This window comes from Typha latifolia, chromosome 3 (assembly GCF_019914945.1).
Source record: "Typha latifolia isolate L0001 chromosome 3, TyphaL0001v2, whole genome shotgun sequence".
NCBI classification, from domain to species: Eukaryota; Viridiplantae; Streptophyta; class Magnoliopsida; order Poales; family Typhaceae; genus Typha; species Typha latifolia.
This window is the reverse complement of record NC_133088.1, coordinates 14,646,159-14,663,991: the sequence shown is the minus strand read 5'-3', so window position 1 is coordinate 14,663,991 and position 17,833 is coordinate 14,646,159. Positions and strand designations below refer to the sequence as shown.

General features: G+C 36.1%; 3 protein-coding genes, 1 long non-coding RNA gene and 1 other non-coding gene across 6 annotated transcripts; 4 read left to right on the top strand and 1 right to left on the bottom strand.

Moving 5' to 3' along the window:
- The first annotated feature begins 50 nt into the window (after positions 1–50).
- On the top strand, positions 51–4,709 carry LOC140783476 (uncharacterized). The gene is made up of 4 exons (XR_012108148.1): positions 51–125; positions 2,977–3,066; positions 3,608–3,656; positions 4,276–4,709. It is a non-coding gene; the product is annotated as an uncharacterized lncRNA (long non-coding RNA).
- Positions 4,710–5,681: 972 nt separating this feature from the next.
- Positions 5,682–12,978, top strand: LOC140784135 (ultraviolet-B receptor UVR8). Of its 2 annotated transcripts, none has more exons than XM_073131359.1 (6): positions 5,682–6,424; positions 10,067–10,276; positions 10,362–10,472; positions 11,196–11,564; positions 11,639–11,746; positions 12,410–12,978. In XM_073131359.1, the coding sequence occupies exons 1-6, from the start codon at positions 6,086–6,088 to the stop codon at positions 12,749–12,751; spliced, it is 1,479 nt and encodes a 492-aa protein (XP_072987460.1). In that variant the 5' UTR covers positions 5,682–6,085; the 3' UTR covers positions 12,752–12,978. The 2 variants fall into 2 exon arrangements, with proteins under 2 accessions (XP_072987460.1, XP_072987461.1); XM_073131360.1 differs by having other exon boundaries at positions 5,778–6,424; positions 10,073–10,276.
- On the bottom strand, positions 10,669–10,740 carry TRNAR-UCU (transfer RNA arginine (anticodon UCU)). The gene has a single exon. It is a non-coding gene; the product is annotated as a tRNA-Arg (tRNA).
- A 388-nt stretch (positions 12,979–13,366) lies between the features above and the next one.
- LOC140785004 (major pollen allergen Ole e 10-like) lies at positions 13,367–14,245 on the top strand. The gene is made up of 4 exons (XM_073132679.1): positions 13,367–13,547; positions 13,657–13,688; positions 13,790–14,030; positions 14,179–14,245. The coding sequence occupies exons 1-4, from the start codon at positions 13,469–13,471 to the stop codon at positions 14,202–14,204; spliced, it is 378 nt and encodes a 125-aa protein (XP_072988780.1). The 5' UTR covers positions 13,367–13,468; the 3' UTR covers positions 14,205–14,245.
- Positions 14,246–16,518: 2,273 nt separating this feature from the next.
- LOC140784021 (glucan endo-1,3-beta-D-glucosidase-like) lies at positions 16,519–17,081 on the top strand. The gene is made up of 3 exons (XM_073131198.1): positions 16,519–16,591; positions 16,715–16,746; positions 16,830–17,081. The coding sequence occupies exons 1-3, from the start codon at positions 16,519–16,521 to the stop codon at positions 17,079–17,081; spliced, it is 357 nt and encodes a 118-aa protein (XP_072987299.1).
- Positions 17,082–17,833: the final 752 nt, after the last annotated feature.

The window sequence follows — 17,833 nt, the reverse complement described above, 5'->3', positions numbered from 1 at the left end:
CTAACCCGGATCCTACTACCAAACCACTATCTAACTCCAGTTCGGATGATGGGAGCCATGATGGCCGGAACCCGGAAGCAGCGAACACCACCGACGGAAACCTCCACCAAAAAAAATCTCAGACTGTGAGGAGCTATCAGACTTCCTTTATTTTATCTATTCTCGCTTAGTTTCAATATTCGTCTCAATTGCGTTTTTCTTTTCTTCTGATTGATCTATATATAGTGTATGTTAATACTTCAATTATAACTACTTGAATTAGATTTGTTCTTAGCTAGGGTTTGCCATGCCAAATTAGACTTGCCCCTTTTGGGCTTCTTCTCACTGGTGGCTTATTATCTGAGAGATATATAACCTAATTTATACTTCAATAACAGATTTATTAAGAATTTTTTTGCTAATCACCCAAGGCTTTGATCTCTCCCTTCAGACAATTAATCACTGCATTACTCATGCGCAGTATGGTAGCGTATATTTGGTAGTAAAATATTAAAATTTATGTATATTGATTTACAAGACATCTTCTAGTGGATATTTGTAAAATAGGGAGAACTTTTTTTTTTATCAGATTTCTATTCATGAATATTGAATACTATGATTCTTTACAAGTATGTCATGGTCCAAATAAAACTTTCTAGTAATTCTGACAAGTAAAATAAATTGACAACTACTTCCAGCAAGATATTAATCCCCATCCCTGAGGTTCCTTAATATATGCTTCAATTTCAAGTTGTTGTGCAGATTAGTACTAACCCAATGTTGGCTTCAATGGCTCTATTTAACTGGATGACTCTTCCTAATGAAAATGGATAGGAATTATAACTCGACATATTTAAGCATAGACAAAATATACATTTATGATTACAGAATGTGTTCTTAGTTCTTACCTGTTACTTTGCTAATTGGGTGTTATACGTACTTCTGATATTGCAGTTTTTAGTTTACTTTGTACTTAACATTGTTGTATTTATCGGACTAAGTAGACAAACAGCTCCTCAATGGTAAGGTACACTGCATACTCTGAGACATTGTATCATATTGCAGAGGAGTGTCTGATGCACTTGAGTTCATCTAATTTATCTTATCTCATGATTCCTTAGATTATGTATCCTATGTTTACAAAATTGTTCCAATTATGGATTAGTTTAACACTAGAACCATTAAAATTTTTAATTCATTGAACTTTGGCAAGGTTCAACGGTTTCTAATCTCAATTTTTCATGTCATGTGTGCTACCATAACCAAGGGTAGGAAAATTTTGTTGGTGATACGATCCGATTAAAAAATTCACAAAATCCAACCCATGCGGTAACAAAATTAATTAAAGAACTTATAAATTACAGAATACCGTATTAGTCGAATCTAGTATTTAACACTCTCTCTTTGAGACCAATTTAATCTCCATTGATTGGTCCTGTAATAATGGACATCACTTTCTCATGAGGCAATGATTGCCTTGCACACGAAAGGAAACAATAAATCCGAATGCTTTGTCGAACCAGAATAGTGCAGTACTACCTCTTAGTACAGTAACGAAAATCTTGGGAATGTACAAGTGAATAAATAAATAAAATCAATTCATTTAATTTCATTCGATCATTTCCTAATGCATATCAATAGACTATTTATAATAAATGAACAACCACTGTAAAGGGATGCAAAAAATCAGATCGGTTGAAAAAATCGCCAATCCAAAGGAAGCATCCTTTCGTCAACAAAAGCATCTGGTCATAATAGCTCGAGCAAAATCAACTTGTGCTGGAGCCAATTCACCTTATGCCCGACCCAATCCACCTTATGCTTGAGCCAATTGAAAAAATGTTTGAGCGAATAAAAAAAAGGCTCCAACAAATCGAGATTAACTATTTCGGTTTCAAACAACAGATGCTGCACATACACCTAACAGAGCAAATAATAATTTGGATTTGACCACCCACGAACCGAACCGAGCCGTCCGGTGCGTGTGTATAAGCTAAGTTGCATAAATTTACTTACCCATTAGAATGGTTATTTCTTGGGGCCAAAGTCTAAATGAAATTTGGTACTTATATACCCTACTAACATTTCCTAAATAATCAATGCGATTTCGTTTATTTTCATATCCACTCCCCTTAATGTATTTGAATAAGTGAGCATATGACATTAAAATGCTCTTTGAGCTTTATATTCCACCATTTATCCATTATTTGTAATGTGTGGACCTCATTGATTTTGGCCTCAAAGTTTTCTCATTATTATTTTCCCAACAAATTTATAGTTTCTTTAAATGCTATGGCAGTATGGCTTAGGATTATCTTCCTTAGATCTCTTTGAGGAGCGCTGGATTAGTCAGCAGACTAACTAGGAATGAGAATCCATGTCCCATGTTTGTTCAATATAATGGATTTTCTGTGTCTGGATACTAATTCGACTGCAATTATGATGCAGAATCAGTTTACACATAGATATTTTGTCAGTCAAATATTTCCTGATCTTACTAATCACCATTATGTATCATTCTGGTGGCCATATGATTTGGTAGAATTCTTTTGCTTCCACTTTGACTACGAAAGTTAAGAGGATCTCTGCTGCCAGCCTGCCACAGTTGAATAAAGAGGAAATCAAGGTTGTTTCTTGTTTGGAGATCAGAAAATGGAAGGGAACCTGGAACAGAGTAAACAGCTTGAGAATGAAAAAGATTATGTGCTGCTTGACTTGGATGATCTTTAAATTGATTCAGATATTCCAGCAAATGCTATCTGTAAATCTGTATTATTAACAGGACTTCAGCTAGATTTGAAATCATATTTCTGGATGCCATGTTTCAAGTTCATCTGTTTTTGCTTATAAATCTCTGATTCATTGGCTCTGTGATAGACTTGATCATCCTTCTCCTCTCTTTTTTTTTCAGTTGATGCTATTAATAAGGTTTAATTATGTTTGCCTGTAAATCTCTGATTTATTGCCTCCTCTCTTTTTTTCTTTTTCCTTTTATAGCATCTGCACAATAATCTAGCCAAGTTGCTTAAAGTCAGCTCAGCAGTTGCTCCATGTGATGGATGCACAAATTTGTGACGGCATTAGCAGGTTGTGTTCTTTTTAATTTGTGATGGCATTAGCAGGTTGTGTTCTTTTTAAGGCCTAAGTTGTTGACTGCTGATTGTGTTGTTCTATCTTGTAATATTCTTTTCTTTTTTGCTGATTGGGTTTGGTTCTGCTGGTTTTGTTAATTCTCCATCTTTACGCTTTCCAGCTGTGTTGAATCTAAGAAAGTGCGTCCACTTGCTGCATTGCTCAAGAATAACATTTTGCAGTTAGTGACATATCCTCTTTTTGCCTAAAAATTAATTTGATCTAGGTGGATGATAAGTTGTAACATACAGAATCCTCACTTGAATTGACAAGTTTTTTAATGGAACACAAGCCCATGCAATTTACTTATTAAGTAGCAAATTTCAACCATCTTCTGGAAAGAATTTGGATGATCAAATTTGCAATCAAATCTCCCATCTTGAAATTTTACGCTTCCTTCTATGTATGTTATTCTACCGGTAGTTAACCTGCATTTTTTTTCCTTTTTTTCTTTTTGAAAATTTTTAGTGATTGTGTAGTTTATGACATTATGCAGGGCCTGGAATCAGTCTCCTACGTTGGTCATTGGTGATTGTCTTAAGCTGGTGCGAATTGTAACTCTTGCCAAGATCTAACCATCACTTTTTAAGATATTACTATACAACAATCTTGGAACTTTAAGTGGCATGGCAGAAAGAAATGAGAAATCCTGGAAATGTTCCTGTTTGAGTCACTAGATAAAAAAGCTTAAACTGTATAATGATTTCTGCATATCTCTGCATGATGTCTAAGTAGACTCATGAATTCATTGGCAACCAGTTGGAACATGCTATGTCTCCCTCCGAAGGTGGTTTCATTTTACCATTCTAGCACTGTACAAGTTTAGATAGTTATTTGTAAATTTAGGTTCTTTAAAGAATATAGTAAATCTTCTGAATGCCTTTACATACTTCCTGTATTTCAAGAGTTTGATGAGCCGTCCAGAAAATATTGTCGTTTATACATCTGAGCTCCAGAAGAAAGGTTTTGAAGTAACAACTAACTAACAACCTGGTTGGTTTAGAACTTCAGTTATATTCTTTACTTAGATTTCAGTACGAGAGCTTATCATGTTTGTTCGAACGTGGAATTAGTGGATTCTCTGAACTTGTTTACATGTGGTTTAATGCTGAATTTTGTATGGAAATGGCAAGAGGAAACATTACTCTCTTTCAATTTTGTCAGATGTTGCGGCTACAAAGATCACAAGTTCTTCTTCGGCGATGAATCTTTCCAAGGGCAAATGCAATATTATTAGTACTAGACAAAGCTCCATCCAGATCCAAGCAGGTTAAACCCTTTGCAGGTCTTCACAGGATTCCCAAATTCAAAGCTAGCAAAATGAGCATCGGAATACAACGGAGGCTACTATCAAGCACTTGTAGTTTCAAACGCATTCATACCCATCACAACAATATTGACTTTTGTGTACTTCTATTGGAATTTGTTTCCAGTTTCCACTGTTGAAATCGGCAAGACACTTTCTTTAGTATTTCTTGCACGTTTGGATAGTTTGTTGCTGAAAGTGAAGAACCAGAAAGTGACAAGCTTGGGCATTGTAGCATTTCTCGTGCAATAAAACTTCAAAAGAAAAAGGGAAAGATAAAATTCTCTCTCTCTCTCAGGCATTGTATTACTTATAATTTTAATTTTTATGCAACTGTTGACGGATTTGAGATCTTTTATATTCGTGCATATTTGCTAGCAACAATGCTCATAAATTAATCTACAACTTCTCTGATTACATCTCACTATCACCTCCTCAATTTTTCGGATATAAAATTTGCCAACTGCCCTCGGATTTGTGGATCACATCTTTAAAATTTGTTCTGTGGTTAGTAAAGGTAGACAAGCTTTTAATTTAATAAACAAGATCCTCAGCCTCTTAGTTTCTCAATAAGCTTTAAAGTTCCTCATTTCCATCTTCCAACAAAAATAAATTTGACTAGAGTGCAACGATAGAATCTTCAATTTTAAAATTCTAGCTTCCAACTAGAACTCAGTCTTCGGCGAAAATAGGCCATTTTATTTTTTTTAAGTTTTAATTTTTAAAAAATAAATTTGATTAGATAAAAGGAATATTTAATTATCAAATAGTTTATGAACTATTTATGTGAAACCAAATGGGCTGTCACCCATTATTTTCTCAAAATATCTGCAAACCATGAGATTAAGAAACAAAAAATGATACTTATCTATATGATATTAAGATGCCACTGGACTAGATCTAGCAAAAACAGCCTACGTGCATAAATGAATATAAATAAATAAATAAATAAATAAATCTAAACTCGGAAATAAAAAAATAAAAAAAACTGCCACGTCATCCATCAAGGAACGAGCTAACGCCAAGTGGAAGCCACGTTCGAGCCGTAATTCCTGGTCCACGCTAGGCTCACTATTCGCGAGCTATAATAATAACAACTGGAATTAATAATTACAAGACCCACCCTGCCTCGACGACAGAGAGCTTCAAAATTCCTCTTGAGCAGCCAATGGCGTTTCTCCTTTCTGTGGGTCCCCGACACAATTATACCCGCACAATAATTCCGGCCATTTATTTTTTGTCCTCTTTCCCCCTCCTTCCTCTTGCCACTAGTGCAAAGCTTTGTCACGAAGCTTCTCGTGCGCGAGAGATCTCGGTGGAAAGAATTCTATAACTTTAATCCGCCAAAAGAGAAGATTCCGCTCCTCCATCTCCATCCCCTTGCCTTTATCTCCTCCGTCGAATCGCCTTCTCCTCTCTTGTTTTGATCCTTTTCCTCTTCGCCTTTTGGTCTCCCAGGAGTTTTTAGATCTTCTTGATGCTTCTCTTCCTCTCTTATTCTTCGAGATCTACCAATTCTAATCCGAGATTCGCTTCCAGTAGTTTAATCTCTTTCATGCTTCTCCCGGCCGACGTCTTCTTATTATTCCAATCGTCCCTCTTCGATTACTTCGAGATCTCGGCCTCCAAGTCCTAGATTTCGTCGAAATTCCCGATTTTGAGGGCGTTATGGCGGAAAAGAACCGTGCTTTCTCCATCGAGGAGCTTCCTACCCACTTGATTTTGGAAGTTTTGAGCTCGGGGCGCCTCGGCGCAGCTGATCTTGCGAGTTTGGAGTCCACTTGTAAGTTGTTTAGAGGACGCCATGGGATTTTCCCCAATAAGTTTCGATCCATGGTTGACTTCGCGGCGTTTCACGTCTGCGAGTCGCATACGGTGTTTGCTTGCCTGCCGCCGAATGCAAGGGGTGATCTCGTTGAGAGATGCGGTGGGAATTGGAAGAAGGTGCTGAGATTCTTGCAGTCCGTGGAGCAATCTTCTGGCACTGTGGAGACTTCAGCAGGCAATGTACTACTTTTCTTTGATTATGCCAAACTCTTGTCTATCTCTTTTGTTGTTGAATATCATTCCTGTTCTCAAATTGATTAAAAATCAAATTACTTAAATTTCTCTGAAACTTTTTCGTTGGCTTCCTAGAGTCGTCTATTACTATTAGTAGGTAAAAATTTCCTTTCTAAATTCTAATTAGCGATAGTGCAAAGTGAAAACAGAAAACCCGTGTCTAACTGCTGCGACTGATAGATTATCTTTTGATCATATGGCATTATAAGTGAAGTCAGATTACTTTGTGAGGGGGATTCCTAATTTTGGGTTCACATTTTCTCCATTAAGAATGTTTAATTTGATACATCGTCTTCTGAAGTGGCTATCCATGACCTGAAAACTAATTAGCTTTCAGGGAAAGGCTGCAATAGAAGTGGCCAAGGAAGAACAGGGTTCTTAGCAGTACTGATTTCTGTTTTTAGTGCAGATTTTGTTGCTAATACTCAACACACCGACGAAGATTTACATTGAGGTCTCACTCGTATCTAGTTGATATATGCTTTTGGATATTTTACAATGCAATTCAATGCATGGGCTAAAATTATCTAAAAGTAGTGGTAATGTACTTCTTTGGACTGCTTTTGTCAGAGACTTGAAAATGACTGCTTTAGAATTATAAAAGTAGCAAGGTTCTCAGTCTTGACCGATCTTGATTTGGATCATGCGAGTTTCGACCATTTCAGATGAAATGAACAAAATCAGGACTTCGAAAGGAGAGAAAAGAGGAAGAGAGAGAGAGAGAGAGAGAGAGAGAGAGAGAGAGAGAGAGAGAGAGGAGAGTGTGAGAGAGAAACAAAGGAGGTGGGGGGAAGAAGAAACAAAAAATTGCATACCCAAGGTTGTCGGATCTGCATTGGAGGAGTTCATCAGACGTTGATGGATGTTGAATCTACGTTAGAGAAGCATCGATTTATTTGGGGCTTGGGAGAAAAAGGGAGAGTAGTGCAGTAGGAGGGAGAAGGAGAGGTGAGTTTTTTCAAGTGAGAGTGAGAGATAGGGAGAAGGAATGGGAGAGATAGGGAGAAGGAATGGGAGAGAGAGGGAAAGAAAGGTATTTTTATTTTTGTGAGAGAGTGAGGTTGAGTTGGATGAAGGGAGATAGATATAAAAATTGAGAAAATAATACTTTTTTAGTTTTAGACTTAATAATTTATATTTGATATATCTTTATTAGTCTTTTTTTAGTTTTTAGATATACCGATATGATCGATGCATATCGTTTTTTCAGGAGGCCAATTCGGATCTCGATACTTGAAAACTTAAACATAGGTGATTTAATAATTTTCTTTTTTACCAAAGATTGTCATATCAATGAAATGTGCTAGGCCGATACTCTCTTGACCAGTGGCACACTGGCTTGCCTACTCGCACGTATTTTATATATTTTTGGTTTTTTTATATATATCAAAATTTACAGTAGAGTCTTTTACTATTACAATTGTCCTCATTTTTTGAATTAAATGAATATCAAATTTTGTGAGTGAAAATTTGGGGAAAAGCAATAATTCTAATTATGCTAAAATTTTAGCTTAAAAATTATAAAATTTTGGTTCAAATCAACTCTTATGGAGTTAATCTAATATATTACAATACTAATTTTAACATAATTTGAATGAGTTTGACATATTAATTTTAATTTTTTTGAATTTGGGACAAATTTAAAGGATATTAAAAAATTTCTGTTATTCATATATTTTAAAGTGTATTTTTCATAGATAAAAGGAAATACTTACGAAACGAAAGAAAATTTAATTTTTGATGGGATTTGAAGAATAAATCTTTTATCTTTTAATGGTTGTTACATAATCTCTATCCCCTTTTAATTTTTGGCATGATCAATGGTTGTTACATAATCAGATTCTTTCGCTTTGCAAGCAAAGCGCTATTGATAGCTCACTGAGCGAAGACTGATGTAATCAATCGGTGCTCTCAGCTATTTGTCCTAATCATCTCTAGATAGGGAAGACCTTACTGGGCTCAAGGAAAGGCTTTGGGCATTGTCTTTGGGGCGGGGATCAAGGAGACCGGATTTATGTTTATGAACCTCGGCCTTTCCTAGGCTCACTGAAGGGCTTCATTCTTTAACTAATAGAGATCCCCCCCAAGGGGGAAGCGATGCGGAGGATAATGTCCACCCAATCAGCTCTAGAAAGTGAAGACCTTACTAGGCTCAAGGAACACTTTCTAGAAGATTGTATTGTATAGTATAAACCTTTTAGCAAGCAAGAGCCAAATGAAAGCTCAACTCAAATAATTCTTGTGATCATACCTTGCTCTGCCAACCCTCGTTAGCAACTCTCATTGCTTCCTTAGTTCATGTTCTAGTATAGGAGATCTAGTGAATTGAAAGGGGATAGAGATTAAGGGTTGCAGTAAAGCTTTGATATTTAGTGCAACGCAGCACCTGCTCAATTGAAGGTTTGCTATTGCACGCTCCTTCTCAGGCTTGAAAAATTCTGCATTGACAAGCAACTTTGAGCCGCGAGTCTCAGGTCATTCTCAAGAACTTATATTTTCTTAGAGGAGGCTTCAGAAACAAAAGTAAAGTCATTTGAATCCTTTAAATATATTTCCAAAACCTCTCTCGTATAGATAGAGAAGTCACCTAGCTTGCTAAGAAGAAGAGCTCCTTTTGTCAATCAGTCAAAATGAGGACCCACTTTACTTTGAGCTTGAGGGCATGCATCACAGTTCCACAGGGAGTCGTCACCTTGAGTGATAAAAATTAGTTTTGATTTGAGGGACGAGGAAAGGCATAGGACTTACTGCCGGAAAAGGGTATAGGAGCTTGCAAAAGAAGCCTATAAAGAGCTTATGAAGGAAGCCATTCAATCTCTTTTATTTCTTCTCTCATTCTCCTCTCCTTCTCTCTTTCTTCTTCTCTAACTTCAACCTTTTCTATTTGGGAAAGTGATTTGACTAACCCTTGATGGGTTTTAGGTGGCACAAATTATTTGCTGTCTGATACTCTACGTATGTCAGTCGACAAGGGGCAACACAGGCCGACATGCACTCGTGCTAAGGGCCAAAATCTCATCTTCACGGGGCGTGCCAACTGGCACAACCATCCTTGTTTTTTAGCTTGGGCCTCTATCGATTCGATGATGATACATTTGTGTCCTATTATGCATTTTCTTCATACCTTTCTAAAGAAAAGAAAATACTGAGTAATTGAGTTGAAAAAGGCTGAAAGAAATGATGGATTAGTTATGGCGTGCATCTTGTTTAGATTTTAATCTTGTTCAAATTAGCTTTCTTCTGCTGCATCAATTTCTGATACATGTGTTATTGAAGTTCAGGCATTTGGCCACAATGTCTGTTTTCTGATTTGTTTAAGGAGTCGCATATCTTAATGGAGCTCTTAGACTTCATTCGTCATGGATTTAGTAAGCATATCTCTGGGTTGACCATGCTAAGTGATAAGCAGAATGGTAACCTGTTGATTCCATGTGCTAAGTGATAAGCTTATCTCAGCTTCCATGTGCAGAAATATGAACAGACATAAATATTTTTGATGTATTTTCTCCATATTGTATTTCTTTTGTCCTGTTGATAGGTAGATATTTGTTGTAACCTATTGCCCAAGTAATTTTTTTTAATATCCAGATGCAGGTAACTACTGGAAGATATCATACTCTCTTGATTCATGATTCTTCAGTCTTTTCTTGTGGATCCAGTTTATGTGGAGTTCTAGGTCATGGTCAAGATACAACACAATGTGTAGCATTTAGCCGGGTCAATTTTCCATCCCTCTCTCCTGTGATCCATGTTTCTGCCTCTCACAACCATGCAGCATTTGTTACGCAATCTGGAGAGGTATTTGATGTTTGTTATTTATGGCAGTAGTGTTAGGTGTTATCTTGGTTTGATTTAGAATTTTAGATACTTTTCTTCTTGTTAGGTGTTTACTTGTGGGGATAATTCGTCATTTTGTTGTGGTCATGGAGAAGTTGGGCGCACAATATTTAGGCCTACTCGCATTGAAGCACTGAAGGGCATACCTTGCAAGCAGGTATATATCTTCAATTCCGCACTTTGATTGGCTGCCTACCAAATATTAACAAGCATGCATATTAGCAGGAGCTGAATATATAAATTTATCATGTTTATTCTTAGTATAAGAGTAACCATTGAGAAATATTTTTCATTTGAATAATTCAAAAAAGGTTTATTAGGATAGCCATTTATAAAAATTGCTGGAAAAAAATTGCGTCCAATAGGATTTGAACCTATACCAAAGGTTTAGAAGACCTCTGTCCTATCCATTAGACAATGGACGCTTTTCACTCCTATTTTTTTTTCTTTCGTATTATTCCTTTCTCTTGTTCAGATAAAAAACGATTACACAGAGAAAATATTTTAGAGAATAAGAAAAGGATGCATATCCAAATGGATTAGATTTAAATGTGATAGCATCTTCTGATATGCTTCACAAAACATTTTTCTATGTTCTCAGTGATGCAATCAAAAGTATCAGCAACATACCTTTGACCCAAGATGCTAGACAAGGGCAGGATATATCCTAGCTACATTATATTGCTAAAGGATACAAATGATGTTGTCTAAATATTTTGGTCTACTAAGGATTTAGTTCATAAGATAATCATATGGGGAAGTTCTATGCATGGTCTCCATTATTAACAACCGCAAATTGCATATGGTTAGGTTATTCCCCACAATCAACAAATTTGATTGCTAATTATGTACAAAGCTAACCCCTAAATTTTGATATTAGGTTGCAACCGGGCTAAGCTTTACTGTCATTCTTACAAGGCAAGGGCAAGTGTACACTTGTGGAAGTAATGCGCACGGTCAACTTGGTCATGGTGACACATTGGACAGGCCTACTCCTAGGAATATTGAACTCTTTGAGGGTATCGGCCATGTAGCTCAGGTTGCAGCTGGTGCAAGCTACACCTTCGCTGTAACGGATGATGGCACAGTTCATTCTTTTGGCTCTTGTACAAACTTTTGCCTAGGACATGGAGACCAGCATGATGAACTTGTTCCACGTGCCATCCAATCTTTTAGGAGGAGGAATATTCGTATAGTTCGGGTATCCGCTGGGGATGAGCATGCTGTGGCTCTTGATTCCAGTGGATATGTGAGTAATTTACTATTGCATCTACTCTCTCTTTGTCCTCACAGGAAAATAATAATATGAACATCTTTTTGCAGGTTTATACATGGGGAAGAGGCTATTGTGGAGCCCTTGGCCATGGTGATGAGAATGACAAGACTAGTCCAGAACTACTGGCCAGTCTGAAGGGTCAAGTTGCTGTGCAGGTTGATTACTGTTGTTTCCGTCTACTTTGTCCCTTGAAATGATCGAATTTTTTAGGCTTGAATCAGAAAAATAATAACACTGACCATCTTTTGTAGTTCATCCTACTTTAGATAAGTTCAAGTTTACTGTATATTATGCTAATTATAATAGTTGAGTGCAACATCTGCTGTCAACGACTAGTCTAGTATGTCGGAAGTTATAATAGTTGTTAACTTAAATTGATAGATGACAACTATCCAGGATTAAGAAAAATGATAATCAGATGGAGTAATCATTGTAAACTTGCCCTTTCTCAATACAGCTGTTAAGAGCATTGGCTGGACTACAGGCAATTACATCACTTTATCTTTAAACTTTTTCCTTTCATGCAATAACTATGGATTGTTCAATTGCCACTTTCCATTCTCCTTGACAAAAGCAGTTTCAGGTTTTTTTTTTTTTTTCAAATCGCAGACACAAGGTATTTGTATTGCATGCAGTTTTCCTTGCAGAATCTTTTCTTCCTATTTTACAAGCTTTAAATATTCAATAATTTGTGTAACATTGGAGTTAATTTTTTTTTATATTGGATGCTTATAGTGCAATGTGTCCTCAAAATCATATGGCTGTTGTTTTCACGACATCTTGATCATTCTTATCTTGGTGGCTGCTACTGTTGACAGGTTTGTGCAAGGAAAAGGAAAACCTTTGTCCTTACAGATGAAGGCTCTGTTTTTGCTTTTGGGTGGATGGGTTTTGGGAGCCTAGGCTTCTCAGATAGGGGAAGCTCGGACAAAGTTATGAAGCCGCGGATCCTTGATAGCCTACATTCCCACTATGTCTCCCAAATTAGCACCGGTTTGTACCATACTGTTGCAGTCACAAACAGAGGCGTGGTATTTGGGTTTGGGGACAATGAAAGAGCACAGCTTGGACATGAATGTATCAGAGGTTGCTTAAAACCAACAGAAATCATGATTCGGAGGTCAGTAGATGACATGGATATTGCAGCACAAAGTGGATAAAATCATTGAAGGCCTTTGTTCCGGTAGTCGACAATTGCACTTCTGTACCAGTATACATTTTGTTAGCTTTAAGTGATTAGCGATAACTTGCATTTGTAGTGAATTAAGTTACAATGTACTGCTGTAGTTTGGAGAACATATTGTAGTTTTCTGGTGATGTATTGAATAATTTGATCAAACAAAAAATTGCTCATCTGTATAAAACTAGAATGATTTGATTGTGTGCAGTTTCTCGAACTGTCAATATATACATATATGTATATATATACTCTGAATGCAAAGGTAATGATAGTTTTGTAGCTACTGTTCTGTCTGTATTTATGCTGGATGAATGCAATGTTCCAAAAAGTTATATACTTCAAGGAAGGAAAAAAGAAAAAAGAAGAAGAAAAAACTCTACTCATCCTTGTATCACATAAATTATTTAGACAGTAAAATGAAATTGGTTTAGAGCTCTTTTTCCTAACCCTTATACAGTTATACCTGCCTATTGTTTGGCAAGATAGATAATCAATCATTAATGCACTCGACTATATCTTGAGCAATTAATGCAATGAGCCAAAAGATCGATTTAGTGCCTTTATCGCACTAAATCTCCAGAAGATATAAATTCTCTATAAAACCCACCCCATTGGGTGGTTGATGCATTAAGTCATCTACTATTCTACCAAAGGAGTCTAGAGACAACTAGACAAGTGAGAGAGATAACAACAAAGGATGTCGATCACAAAGGGACTGCCATTTGCTTACGTAGTCGTCGCATTAGCTCTTATCGCCTCTAGTTACGTCCATGCAGGTTTGTATACCTAGTCTTGCGTGCATTAGTTAAACATTTAAACGTTAATAGACTATAGATTATATTATATCAACCATAAGTTGTCTCTTTTTTATATTTCTTCATGCAGGACGAAGCAATGCCGGTGTGGACCGTAACACTGTAAGTGTAATTACCATCTTCTTCAGGATATAAAATTAATGGGTTTAATAATTATAGTTAATCTTCATAAGATGGTTAAGGATGTACATTAATTCCTGCAGCCTCGAACGTGGTGCGTCGCGAACCCCTTTGCAAACGAGCGTAGTTTGCAAAAGGACATAGACACCCTCTGCGCCGGAGCTGTCGACTGCAGCTCCATCCGACCCGGTGGTGCCTGTTTTGAACCCGACACCGTCAACAACCACGCCTCCGTCGTGTTCAACGAATACTACAGGGCGCACGGATCTCAAAGGAGCGCATGCAACTTCAACGGTGATGCTTTGGTCGCCTTGTCCGACCCTTGTAAGCCATGCTATACTACATACATATATATATATATATATATATATATATATATATGCTTAACTTAATTAATTCCTTATATTATATACTTTTTTTTTTGCTTGGTTTTATTAATAATTAATCGGAGATGTTTGTTTTCTCTTTGCAGCGAGTGGGTCGTGCATCTACTCGTGAAATTAAGGCTATCTTGGAATGGAATAAGAGAGCCACAATTGGCTTAAGAATAAGGATAGCTAGGCTCTTGAATTGTACTGTCCTTTGTTTGTAAATTTCTTTTTTGGGATTATGAAAATTGACTAAGATTATATATATCCTCAAGTGCTATTTGCGTCGTATTCTCACTTGGTCTCATATTGTTGTAATTAATTTGTTTGATTGTTCTCATGAAATAGATGTGAGATATTATGGAATAATTTTTTTATTAAGCTTGGACACAATGTTGGCACGATAATTATATCAGGTCACTGTGTTAGGCATGTAGAGCAGTCACGGATTAAAATAACTCTTATGGCATTAATTTATGAAAAGTATTGCAAGCTCCTAAACTTTAATTTGCAATGGCTAGGACATATGATTGTCGACGATCTCCTCCTATCTTCTTTCTTAGTTTGAGCGGCTAGGAGAAGAAGAGATGAGTTTTTCTTTGAGAGGCTTCTTCTGCTCCTCGATCGCTGTTCTCTACTGTTGATGACCTTTGCCTCATTGCCATACTCGGAGATCTCGCCAACCTCCATGCATCCTCTACTTTCTAGGGAATGTCGTCAATGATGTCTCAAGTAGAGGCTTCGACTTCCATTGCTTCAAACAAGAATTCTTTCTTTTTTACAACATTGTTTGGAAGTCTTTGTGAATCAATCGCCTTGCTGCTAATGTTGAGGTGAGGTTGTGTTGTTGTATTACAGTGTGTTGTACATTTGAGGTGTTCGGTTTATTATGGTTTTGACAGAGCTAGAGAACATAACTCTCTTATGTCTATGTTAGTGAGGGATATAGGGGAACAATGAAAGAGAGATTGAGTAAATTATATATATATAAATATAATTTTTAGACTTTATATACAAATAATTTATATCTTAATTATTATAATATTTTAATATTTTTCTATATTTTGAAATGATTTCTAAAATATAAGCGAATATAATTAGTATATATGTATTATTTGTATAGGAGGCCGATTTCAATCCCGATATTCAAGTCAACTTTCTTCTGCTGCATCGATTTCTGATACTCGTGTTTTTGAGATTCAGTCATTTGGCCATAGCATCTGTTTTCTAATCTGTTTAAGGAGCTGCATATCTTAATAAAACTCTTAGACTTCATTCATCATGGATTTAGTAAGCTTATCTCTAGGTTGACCATGCTGAGTGATCATAAGCATAATGGATGTGCAGAAATATGAACATGAATATGGCTTCTTCTATATTACAGAGGTAATTATTTATCAATAGACTTGATGAAGATCTAACGATTAAGATCTTTAAAGATATTTTAATGAAATAAAAGAATAAATAACTCGAAAGTTAGGTACACATAATTCAATCTTCTTAAACTAATATGATATTTTTTTCTATGTAACATGGTATCGAAACCAGTACCAAATATGACAACTGGCTATTATAATTATTTAATTAAGATTATAAATTTTAGAGGGATATTAAAATATTTGCCATATAAATATTATAGTAGTTTGGAGAACATACTGTAGTTATCTCGTGATGTGATGTGTTGATTAATTAGATCAAACAGATAATTGTTCCTCTGGACAAAACTAGAATGATTTGATTATATATATTCTGAATGCGCAAGGTAATGATAATTTTTAACTACTGTTCTGTTCCAAAAAGTTATTAAGGTTTAATATATATTGAAGATATCATAAAGTATCTTACCAGTTAAGACATCCGAATCTGCCTATCTTGGCAATACATCAATAATATCATGATCCCAATGATCATGGATTATATTAGGCATAAAAGAATCACGTTGATCTTATGGGATGTATTTAACAGCTATTAGTATCCCATCTCTACAAATATACAACAATGTAACATAGACGATATGAGACAATCAATTTCTATAAGTTTCTCTCTTTGTTTTATTAATAGCATTCCATTCTGAGTGCAAAAGTAATACTGGCATTTTCATTCATGCTCGTAAGTTATATTATATACATTGAGGAGAAAGACCCAAAAAAATATATATATATATTTAGAAAGTAAACTGTAATAGACTTAGAGTTCTTTTTCCCTACTCTTATACCTGCCTATTGTTTGGCAAGATAGAGATTCAAACCAGATGCACTCAAGAGTATATCTTGAGCAATTATTGCAATAGACCAAAAGATCGATTTAGTGCCTTTAAAGCACTAAATCTCGAGAAGATACCAAAATCTCTATAAAACCCACCCCCTTGGGTGGTTGATGCATCAAGTCATCTATTATTCTACCAAAAAGGAGAGAGAGACAAGTGAGAGAGATAACAATAAAGCATGTCGATCTCAAAGGGACTGCCATTTGCTTACGTCGTCGTTGCATTAGCTTTCATTGCTTACGTCCATGCAGGTTTGTATACCAACTTCTGCATGCATGAAACATTTAAACGTTAATATAGACTATAGATTATTATTATATCAACCCAGTCGATATATACAATAATTTGTCTATTTTTTATATTTCTTCATGCAGGAGGAAGCAATGTCGGCGTCGACCGTAATCTTGTAAGTGTAATTAGTAAACTAATGGGTTAATAATTATAGTTAATTTTCATAAGATGGTTAAGGATGTATATTAATTCCTGCAGCCCGGAAGGTGGTGCATCGCGAGCCCCCTTGCAAACGACGGCAAGTTGCAGAATGACATGAACTCGCTCTGCGGCAGAGCTGTCGACTGCAGCTCGATCCGACCCGGCGGTGCCTGTTTCAACCCCAACACCGTCAAAGACCACGCCTCCGTCGTCTTCAACAATTTCTACAAGGCGCACGGATCTCAAAGCAGCGCATGCAACTTCGGCGGTGATGCTATGCTCTCCTTAGCGAACCCTTGTAAGCCGTAGTTTATACTATGCTTAACTTAATTAGTTAATTAATTCGTCTTTTTATATAATATGTTTTGTTTTCTTTGCTTGGTTTTAAATTTTTTTTTTTAAATTATTAATCGGAGATGATATGTTTTTTTTTTTTTGTTGGGTTGCAGCGAGTGGGTCGTGCATCTACCCGTGAAACTAAGGCTGTCTTGGAATGGAATGCAATGGAATAAGAGAGCTATAATTGGCTTTAAGAATAAGGATGGGGTCTTGAATTTGTAGTGTCCTCTTTGGACAAATGTTTCGAGTTTCTTCGTAAATTTCTTTTTTGGGGATTATAAAAATAGCTTTAAGATTACATCCTGAAGTGCTATTTGGTCTCGTATTGTTCTAATTTGTTTGGTTGTTCTCATCAAATAGGTGTGAGATATTATGAAATATTTTTTTTATTAAGCTTGGACATAATAGTATAGCGGATTAAAATAATTCTCATCACCCTGTAATGACGCTAATTTATGAAGTATTGCATGCTCGTAAACTTTAATTTGCAACAGGAGGTTGTTTCCAATAGATCTTAGTAGCTAAGACATATATTAAAGAATTAATTACTTATGAAAAGATAGTTAACATTAGTAAAGATTAAAAAATTAGTTGCGGCCTTCTTCTATATGATTTTAACTTTCTCTACTAGAGGTTTTCCTTTCTATTCCTTTTCTTGAGACGCTTCTTCTCCTCTCTACTTCATTTCTCTTCTTTCTCAATCTTCTCCTCCCTCTCCCTCT